At 39.2% G+C, this 11,080-nt stretch overlaps 2 protein-coding genes across 2 annotated transcripts in view; both read left to right on the top strand.

Annotated features, from left to right (window-relative positions):
* The window catches only part of LOC114546120 (low affinity immunoglobulin gamma Fc region receptor II-like), a 1,096,214-nt gene that overhangs the window by 907,788 nt on the left and 177,346 nt on the right, over positions 1-11,080 (top strand). The window lies entirely within an intron of this gene.
* LOC114546124 (high affinity immunoglobulin epsilon receptor subunit alpha-like) lies at positions 5,633-9,771 on the top strand (the record flags this gene model as incomplete). The annotated part of the gene is made up of 5 exons (XM_028564789.1): positions 5,633-5,705; positions 7,792-7,827; positions 8,449-8,718; positions 8,798-9,055; positions 9,719-9,771. Coding segments are annotated over exons 1-5 (663 nt in total), but the record flags the coding sequence as incomplete, so codon positions are not given.

The raw sequence follows: 11,080 nt of genomic DNA, 5'->3' as shown, positions 1-11,080 counted from the left end.
ATCTAACTGTTCTCCTCCAGACTCTTTAACCAGCTGTCTAGGACCAATCTGTTTAGTTAGATGTCTGCCTGTCTGCTGTGAATAATCGTCACTAATGGACATAGACCCCAGTTTGATTAAGTAATAGAAACTCAACAACTGTGTAATATCTCAATGGAAGAATCTTGGTCTCATGTTTAATTAAACCCTCTTTTTTTTCAGCACATTAAAGACACATCAGCATGATCACCTTCTTTCATCCAGCTCATGCAGAGACCACTCCATTAAAACCCTTTTGCCGTCTTTTTCAACATGCAGGGCAGCATTAGGATTGGGCGAAAAAACTACTTGGTTAGGTTTAGGAAAAGATTGTGAATCGGGTTTAATTAAGTAGGCCTACATCTGTGATTGTTTCGAACGTGACGTTAGTGAAGTAGGTTACGTACGTAACTAAGCTTACAATAAGTTAATGTCGACCTTTGGTTTTACACAGTACACTAACAGCGGACTCCTGGGTGAGAGTCCTGTGGTTGTTTATCCATCCCAGGCTCCCAGGAAGTGCGCCGGGCTTTGAAGAAAATTTGACATAGGGGCCAAATGGTGGAAATACCAAGAATACCAAGGGTTAGCTAATCAGGTAGAGTAAAGTGGAATATGCCTTCACCATCCTAGGAAACAGGGAATACACCACAGAGAGGGTTTTCTTTCTGGGTTTGGCTCCTTGCAAAATACTAATAATGAAAAAATAGTGTTTTATGCTAAGCACTTTGATTTGCCTTATATATACTATATAAAAAACCTACAGTTGAGTGTTTGCAAATACAGCTTAATGGCTTGTTTGACTAATTTGCATATGTTTTGACTTGTACTGTTGTGAAAAACAATAAACTATGTACAAAGAAAAACATGAGTATATTTATGTGTGGGACTTAGTTTGATTTAAAATCACACTATTATCACACAATTATTAGTTGTTTTAAATAAATGACTTTTTTGAAATATCAATTTATGGTAGGCCTAACATATGAATTATTATATTCAGAAAATAAACCTCATATCAATCACCGTGGTTACAGCTTGTAGCCATCCTAACCTTTGTAGCCTTTACTGAGACTACCTTTTCAAAATTAAGAAGGGACTAGTTTTAAGAAGCATTTTCAGGAAATTAAATGAATAAGCAAATTGTTGCCGAGGTTTTTGTTCACTCAGTTAGATGTATATAGCTTTGTTTGGGTATGTGTACATATACAACATGTGTTTTAGCATTTTTGGCATACTTCTACCTCAGCCTATATACTGCACACAGACAAAACTCACACATCTCATTCAACCATTTCACAAGCTGAGGAGTTGGTCGTGACATAGGTCAGAGGATATCAGAGGTCTTAATTTTAATATGACTGTCATGAAAGTTGTGGACAGGAATAGAAACCAGTCTCTCCAGGCAAGCACATGGTCTGCTCTATCTTTATTCTCCATGCCAAGTATGAGCTGTTATCCATCCAGAAGATGGTAAACTTAACATTTCTAAACTATAGGCTTAATTTGGACCTACCTCAATTAAAACTTTAAATAATGTTGCTTGAGGTTGTGGGTGTTGTGCAGTAGCTTCATGATATGATGCATATATGGTTGTGTGTAGGTTGCTCTTGTCACTGTTTGTGAAAGATGGGCAATAGATTGTTACATGTGTTGTAACAATCTATTGTGTTGTGATGTGCTTCAGTCTGACTACATATCACCTTGTTTATGTTGTTTTTTATTGTAAGTATATATCAGCTGTATGATAAAACAATATGTCAAGTGTTATTTGTGAAGCATTTGAACTCAAGGCAAATATCCCTCTGGGGACAATAAAGTATCTCCTGCTAAGTGGTCTCCAAGAGGTGTAAAAATTAAAACCTTGTCGTAGGACTATAGCAAACACATCGTTGGAAAGGTCTCAACCTGGAGAGGAACATATGTCAGTCTGAAGAGGATACATTACTCCTGCTTTGAAATATTGACCTCTGAACCTTGAACCCAGTACATGTATGAAGGCCTGTCATTTAGCAACAGAAGGTGCTACACACATAAAACCAGCTGTTATAGAAAGCTCTGGACCTCAGCTGTCATGTAGATATGGTCTCCAAATTACCTACTGTAAGCACTGTCAAATATGGTAATAAGCTATTTTCACCTATTTAACGATTCGATTTTTAAAATCTGATGACACCAGTGTGTTCTCCATCCCAAAAAAACCCAGGGTGTATCCAAAATTATACACTGCCAACTTCTACTTATGAGAAATATACCAATATACTTTAAAACTACAACTCCCATAAGAAACGCCACAGAAGCTGTTACAAAGCTTGAGCACTTGTAGTTCTTGTGGGGTGGGTGGGGGGACTCGTTGGGCTCCTCTTTCTGCTGTCTGCCGTGAAATGGCCCGCCGGCCGGCCGAGCACACAATATATGAGACAAATACATGAAACTGTATTTTATTATTATAACTATCTTTATTGTTTACATCCTCAAATACAACGTTAGAAAAAAACATCAATATTATTAATATTATATATTTGTATCTTCGTATCCGCTGAGCGGGACGTACTACGTCACTTCCGGAGTTTTCCGCGGATTCGTTTAAACGTTATTATGGTTCATAACTTACTGGAACAAAACTGAGCAACGTGTTGTTGCTGGTGACACAATCACTGACTGTATATATGTATATTGAAGTGATACTGACCACTGACTGTATATATGTATATTGAAGTAATACTGACCACTGACTGTATATATGTATATTGAAGCGATACTGACCACTGACTGTATATATGTATATTGTAGTGATACTGACCACTGACTGTATATATGTATATTGAAGTGATACTGACCACTGACTGTATATATGTATATTGAAGTGATACTGACCACTGACTGTATATATGTATATTGAAGCGATACTGACCACTGACTGTATATATGTATATTGAAGTAATACTGACCACTGACTGTATATATGTATATTGAAGTGATACTGACCACTGACTGTATATATGTATATTGAAGCGATCCTGGCGTTAAAGACCAGCTGATCGCTGCCCGATTCTTTGAAATGAATGGCCGCATTGCATTTTGGGATAGGCCTATCGGCTTTGAATGCTTCCTGCTCGGATCATATCGTAATGTTCTGTATTACAGCCTATACTGTAATATTTCACCGGTAATAAGACCGAAATAATATTATTAAAATAAAGAAATGAATACCATGATAACATCTAAATAAATGTTGATAGATGTAGCATTATAGTTTAAAAAATATAAATCAACAAAAAAGCAATCCAGCTTCCCTGGCCGAAATATACCGAAATAATAACATAAAAAGAAATACAGTACAGGCCAAACGTTTGGACACACCTTCTCTGTTTCTTTATTTTCATGACTATTTACATTGTAGATTCTCACTGAAGGCATCAAAACTATGAATGAACACATATGGAATTATGTACTTAACAAAAAGTGTGAAATAACTGAAAACATGTCTTATATTTTAGATTCTTCAAAGTAGTCACCCTTTGCTTTTTTTTGATAACTCTGTAAACCCTTGGTGTTCTCTCAATGAGCTTCATGAGGTAGTCACCTGAAATGGTTTCACCTTCACAGGTGTGCTTTGTCAGGGTTAATTAGTGGAATTATTTCCTTATTAATGGGTTTGGGACCATCAGTTGTGTTGTGCAGAAGTCAGGTTGATACACAGCCAACAACCCTATTGGACAACTGTTAGAATTTATATTATGGCAAGAACCAATCAGCTAAGTAAAGAGAAACGAGTGGCCATCATTACTTTAACAAATGAAGGTCAGTCAGTCCGTAAAATTGCGAAAACTTTGAATGTGTCCCCAAGTGCAGTCGCAAAAACCATCAAGCAATACAACGAAACTGGCTCACATGAGGACCGCCCCAGGAAAGGAAGACCAAGAGTCACCTCTGCTGCTGAGGATAAGTTCATACGAGTCACCAGCCTCAGAAATCACAAGTTAACAGCAGCTCAGATTAGAGACCAGATGAATGCCACACAGAGTTCAAGCAGCAGACACATCTCTAGAACAACTGAGGAGACTGAATCAGGCCTTCATGGTCAAATAGCTGCTAGGAAACCACTGCTAAGGAGAGACAACAAGCAGAAGAGATTTGTTTGGGCCAAGGAACACAAGGAATGGACATTAGACCAGTGGAAATCTGTGCTTTGGTCTGATGAGTCCAAATTTGAGATCTTTGGTTCCAACCGCCGTGTCTTTGTGCGACGCAGAAAAGGTGAACGGATGGATTCTACATGCCTGGTTCCCACCGTGAAGCATGGAGGAGGAGGTGTGATGGTGTGGGGGTGCTTTGCTGGTGACACTGTTGGGGATTTATTCAAAATTGAAGGCATACTGAACCAGCATGGCTACCATCCTGCAGCGACATGCCATCCCATCCGGTTTGCGTTTAGTTGGACCATCATTTATTTTTCAACAGGACAATGACCCCAAACACACCTCCAGGCTGTGTAAGGGCTATTTCACCAAGAAGGAGAGTGATGGAGTGCTGCACCAGATGACCTGGCCAAAATGAAAATGCTCTCCTGACAGCCAATAATCAAAACCAAGTTTGATAATTAGGGCCACTATGACATTTTATTTATGTTGTCTTGGTTAATGTCACGTTGTCATAGCAAAGAGCTCGGGGGCAGCCCAGGTGGTAGAGTGGTCATCTACCACCTGGAAGGTCAGTGGTCCAAGTGTCCTCGGACAAGACATCAGTGTGTAAATAGTGTGTAAAGCTCTTTGAGTTGTCATTAAAATTAAAAAAGCACTATAGAATGCAGTCCATTTACAGTAACAGTAACAAACAATGCTAATGTTGCATTACAAGTTTCATATTTACTAAATGACACACAAGGCAAAAAGACCTGCAGGTTCAGTAGACTCTCCAAGGTGTGAATGTATTTATCTGTATATATCCTGTGGCTGTCCAGCTGGGCCCCACTCCTCACCCAATAAACTAGATCAGTGATCTTCAACATGGGGGTCCGCAACCCCTAGGGGGTCCTCAGAGTCATTGCAGAGGGGGCCACCAAATTATTGTTCAATACCTTTTTGAAAGTTCCTTCCCCCAAAATTAAAATAGGCCCAAAAAATACACTAACATGAATCCCACATATTATTGCAAAAGATAAATTGGCCTATTCGTAAAAAAAACAGCTGATATACAATAACTCTAGCCACTATGGTAGCCATCCACAGATACAGTTAAGCTAATGGAGTCACTGTGCCTTCCACATGTATGTTTGACATTAAATCATGATGATATATGAATATGTAAATAGCAGCTTAGTATTGCCGGGCATCATAAAAGGTTACACTACACGTTATGGTAGGCCTAATTTAATATGCAACTCCATACTATATATGTCATCAGGGGTCTAGATGATATTGATATTCTGATAACAGTTGTTCACAACCTGTTACTTTGTTCATTTTGAGGTGTGCTGTTTCAAAGGCCATAAGTTTGCTTTTACCTAATATATTTCTGACGTACGAATACACAATAAAAAAAAAAAACATTTCCTGAAAACGTCAACAGTGACACGGGAAGAGGAAGGAGGAGGGCTTTACTCGGTGGGTCTGGTTAGACGCTGATGTGCTGATCTCATATGACCAACATTCAAATGGAGGACTCATCTCTGCAGCTGCTGCTGGGTAAGTTCAACTTAATGTTTCTGGGTTTGTCAGTTGAAATAACAGGAATTAATAATGCAATTCATAATTTAATTTAGAATACTGCTGTTAAAAAGACATTTCAAAGGGTATTTCACTTCAAAATTCACTTCAAATTGTGCTGGTTGGTAAAACAATGCAAATTGGCAACCCAGTCTCACAGCAGTTTGTGAAATAGTCACGTAATTGAATGTATTAATTAGTGTACACAAACAGGTTTATCTCGTTTTTTGTGTGATATCAGCACGTTTTTTGCGGCAGAGAAGCTGGATACAGCTTTGCTATTATTGGTATTTATAGCCCAATAACCGCGGGTTTTATCAACATTTATTCACCAGATCTTATCACGGTTTATATGTATTTCTTTTAATGTTATTATTTCGTTCTTATTGCCAGGAAAGCTGGATTGATTTGTTGTTTATAGATATTTTTAAAACTGTAACGCTACATCTATCAACATTTATTTAGATGTTATCATGGTATGCATTCTTTTACTTTAATAATATTATTTCGGTCTTATTACCGGTGAAATATTACAGCATGCTTTAAGACAGAACACTACGATATATCCCACAATGCAATGCGGTGATTCATATCAGAGAATCGGACAGCAATCAGCGGGTCTTTAATGTCAGTATCGTTTCAAAGTACATATTTAATCAGTGGTTATGTCACCAGCAACAACACGTTGCTGCTAATTAAAACATAACTTGCTTTAAAGAAAAACTCTTGAGGCCGTACAAAAATCTACGCCCTTTATTGATAAAATAAGGGTTAAAATAGCACTTGTGCTACAACCCTCCTTGTTCTTATACAAGGTTAATGTTAACTTGTGCATTGTCCCTGTTTAAATAAAATAAAATAAATGTCCTGTATTTTTGTCCCAAAAAGCGACTCCGAGAGAGGGTGGTTCAGTACAGGGATTACAGACCGGTGTCCCACCTGAGGTGCACATAGACCGGCTGCTTATCCATGAATAAATGTATAAATAAATGCTTTAAATATATTTTTTAAAAAATTGTTCCCCTACATTGATTTATGACATGACAAACATGATTGGTTAAATCGGAGAGCCAGATAAAAGCAAATAATCCCGACCCCTAGTGAATCTTCCTCCCTGTGTGATACAGAACAAAGAAATTATGGAACCCACGCAACTTCTAGGCAAGACCCGCGTCCATGCTTAGGAAAGGTAATGGAACCTGATTGGTTCAGGTCCTGTGCCTTGTCCAATTGGCTATCCTAACCTTAACTACTCGAGGTCAATGCCTAACCCCGACCAATCAAGCTGCTTCGTAGGGCGCGTCTTTCCTAGAAGTTACGTGGGATCCATTATGACGTGTGAAAACCAGCTCTAGTTAGCATAATGGCTGCGACTAGCAGTCCACTGGCAGATCTGCATACAACCAGTAGATCTGACCAGGGATCAATCCTCTCTTATTGATGATATTTGTTTACTGTCAATACATTTGTGTATTTTTTAGCTAAATTCAACATAACATGATGATGACATCAGTTGAAACGGACAGTGTGAAAGAGAGAGAGAGAGAGAGAGACAGAGAGAGAGAGAGAGAGTTTGTACGGAGATATGTAAACCAGATTTCTCTTCCATTTAAACATCATATCCAGAATATGATCTAAACAGGATAAGCCTAATAGTCAGAATATTCATTACACACACGATTCAAACATCATGCTAGCTCCGTCCATGGCAACCAGCCGTTTATCGCAGAGTCATAAAAAGTTGTAGGTGGACAAAAATGTAGAAATACATTTAAAGCATTCATTTATTTATTCTTTATGCATTATTTTATTTACTTATGCATTTATTTATTTATCTATTGAGACTTAAGTCATGTTCCGTCTTCCATAGTTTTGAAGTTTAACTTTGAAACTCTTTTTATAGTTCCTCTATTACAGAATGGATTCATTAAAACTACTTTAATAATTCCTGTTTTAATGTACAATTAAATATTGAATAAATAAATGCTCCATAATTTATAGTAAATGCCAGAATAAAATGAAAAACATTGAAGCTCAAACTAACCTGAGGTTGATTTCTCTTTAGTTCTGACTTCACTGCTGACCATCCCAACATACCAAGGTCAGTAAACTCCTCCTGTCACATCTGGTAGACAAGACAATGTTTGAGGAGGGAGAGTTTATGAGTACATTAAAACACAAAATGCAGTTTTGATAGCCGCAGAGCACGCAGACTGGAGAGAGAAGATAAAATTGAAGATAACGTTTAGAAAAAGAGGAAAAACTGATTATTTTGATTATTTTCTCCTGACATTACCAGCTTTTATGTCAGGAGAATTATTGAGCCAAAGTATTAATAAACAGGTCACAGAAACTTAAAGTGATGGTTCAGAGTAGCTTTTGCTCTCTTTTTCCTCACCACTGTCGCACTAAAATGCTTGCTCTTGGGGAATTACTGTAATTGTTGGGTCTTTGTAAATTATAGAGTGTGGTCTAGACCTACTCTATCTGTAAAGTGTCTTGAGATAACCGTTGATATGATTTGACACTATAAATAAAGTTGAATTGAATTGTCTAAAAGCAACTTTGAGATTTCAATTTGAAAACATGCAGAAATGGTTTGTTAGCTCACTAACTGAATTACAGAGAAGATTCAGCAGTGAGCAGACAGTGAAAAAAGCAGGAATGTGGACAAAATGCAAATCATCTTCTATTACTGCATCTTTCTCCTTCCTCCCTCCAGTCTCTCTGACTGTGAGTCCCAGCAGCTCTCAGATGTTTAAAGGACAGTCTGTCTCTCTGAGCTGTGAGGAGGACGACAGCTCTGCTGGATGGACTCTGAGGAGGAACACAACCAGAGAAAACAGGACTCAGTGTGGAGATGTCTGGGGAAGATCTGCTGGTTCTAATTCTTCCTGTAACATCAGCTACATGGTCCCATCGGACAGTGGAGTTTACTGGTGTGAGTCCAGAGAGGGAGCAACCAGTAACAGCATCACCATCACTGTCACTGGTAAGATCAGACTGTGGAGTCAGTATTGATGAAGCTGTGTGTGAATGGATGACATGCTGTAGTTTGTCTCTGTGTTGAGGTGGACCAGTGATCCTGCAGAGTCCTGTCCTCCCTGTGATGGAGGGAGAAGACCTCACTCTGACCTGTAGAACAAAGATGTCCTCCAACCTCCCAGCTGGTTTCTATAAAGATGGCTCCTTCATCAGGACTGAGCCTGCAGGTCACATGACCATCCACCATGTTTCCAGGTCTGATGAAGGCCTCTACAAGTGTCTCATCAGCAGTGTTGGAGAGTCTCCACCCAGCTGGGTCTCTGTCACAGGAGAGGAAGTTAAAGGTCAGTATTCATCTTTCACACCTACAGGTCGGTAGTGTTTGGAGATTTGGGGGCTTAATTTTTTAATTGGTTCTTTTTGTATTTACACTACACTTTATCATGTGCACCAAACCTGGTCTTTGAGATGAAGATGATGATCATGGTCATTGTAGGTTATGGATCTGAAAGATATCGTCACTTGAATCATTTATACGTTTGTAAGTTGTGTGCAAGGTGGAAACTGCATGCTAGTTAATGCATTAATTTTTGGGTCACATCCTCTGTGTGTCTGATTGCGTTCTCACATGAAGTGACCGAAATCTTGAACACTTGGAAAACAAACAGAGACCTCCGTATTCATCGACCAGAGTTCTGTTATTTGGTCTGCACCAGAGAATGAGCTTTCACACCGCCCCGAACCACCGGGCGTATCCAAGGAAACGCTCCAGCGTTGGGTTAACACGGTGTGAAAGCAGCCTAACACAGATATTAGATATTTGATATATTATATATTTCTACCTCTAACTAGACCGAGGGAATTCACTCAGTTACAAACATGATACACAACACTGAAGTTAAAAGTCTAAAGCTTCACATAAAAAAAGGTGCAACAGTGAAATAACTCCTACAAGTCCTCCACCTCTGGCTTCTCTCCTTCTCCCTCCGTGTTGTGGTCCGTTTCAGTCGGTGGTTTGGTTCTCCTTGTTCCCCTGGTTCTCCTGGTTCTCCTGGTTCTCCTGGTTCTCCTGGTTCTCCTGGTTCTCCTGGTTCTCCTGGTGATACGATGCATCCGTAGGAAACCTAAAGGTTAGTCTCAATAAGACTCATGTTGCGCTGCAGTTCAGAATCTAAATATCCTGTTGATATTTTCAATTTCAGAATTGGAGTGAAGTGTTTCTTCAAGTCAAACGTCTGTTAGGATTCTCATGAATCACTTTTCTGTTGTTGACAAACCATCGTCACCACGAGGTCCCTTTAACATGCTCCGGAGCTTTTGATCATGTCACACAATCTTCCTCATGTTTCCATCTTTACGGATGCCTTTGTAATGATTAAATTGATTGAAATGTATGTCAACTTTGGTTTATTTCAGCTGCTGAAGCTGAAGCTGGAGATGATGACGTCACATACAGTGCTGTCACAATATCCCGTAACCTGCAGCAGCCAATCAGACGGAGCAGAGGTAAAGAGGTTTTTATTGATTTTCAGAAGACTTTCAGGGACAGTGTGTGTGTGTTCTTGGTTTAATGTCAATTCAATTCAATTCAATTTTATTGAGAGGACGTTTTGGGAAAAGAGCATAAAAAAACTAATTAAATGCTTTTAGTCCAGTCACACTGTAAGGTCTATTTTAGTAGATGATAGGGTGTGTTGTACTTGTCACGAGTGTCTGTGTGTTTTGTACCCTGTGGTTAAACAGCTCTAACAGCTCTAACAGCTCTGTGGTTGTCCAGTTTCCTCTTTCTGATACAAACACTTCAGCTGAGTGTGGGTCTGCACACGCTTCACTGCAGGACACAGAACAAAACAAAGATAATACATATACACATACATACTATAAATGTGCAGATTGACTTACCTCTGTATGTTATGATCACTTACAATAGAGCTAAAGGGAATATGTTCATGTAAACAGTAAAATGCCGTTGTTGAGGAAACCTCAGGAGCAGCACGACTCATTCACGTACGTGAAGAAGGTTCTGGAGACTTTGATGACTTACACAGAAGCATTTAATCAACTCTGGATCAATGAGAATCAGGAAAACAGTCCAGTTAAACCAGGTTAAAGTGTAAAGCCTCCCAACTCTGAGGGTCTGGGAGTCTCTAGACCTCGTTGTGACTTTTAAAATCTGGTCTGAGTGATCTGATCACTAGTAGACAGCTCTAGGTGTGTGTGTTCCCACCTGGCAGCACAATCTTTCTCCACATGTGTCCTCAGTGACCACTTATGGTCTGATCTCACTTCTCCGCTCTTTAATGCAAATAAACCCGCACGATCTTGTTCTGCACATGCGCAAGATATTACTGTTTACGACACTGCACTAT

Source organism: Perca flavescens, chromosome 19 (genome assembly GCF_004354835.1).
Source record: "Perca flavescens isolate YP-PL-M2 chromosome 19, PFLA_1.0, whole genome shotgun sequence".
Taxonomy (NCBI): Eukaryota; Metazoa; Chordata; class Actinopteri; order Perciformes; family Percidae; genus Perca; species Perca flavescens.
This window is presented reverse-complemented; position numbering and strand designations above follow the sequence as displayed.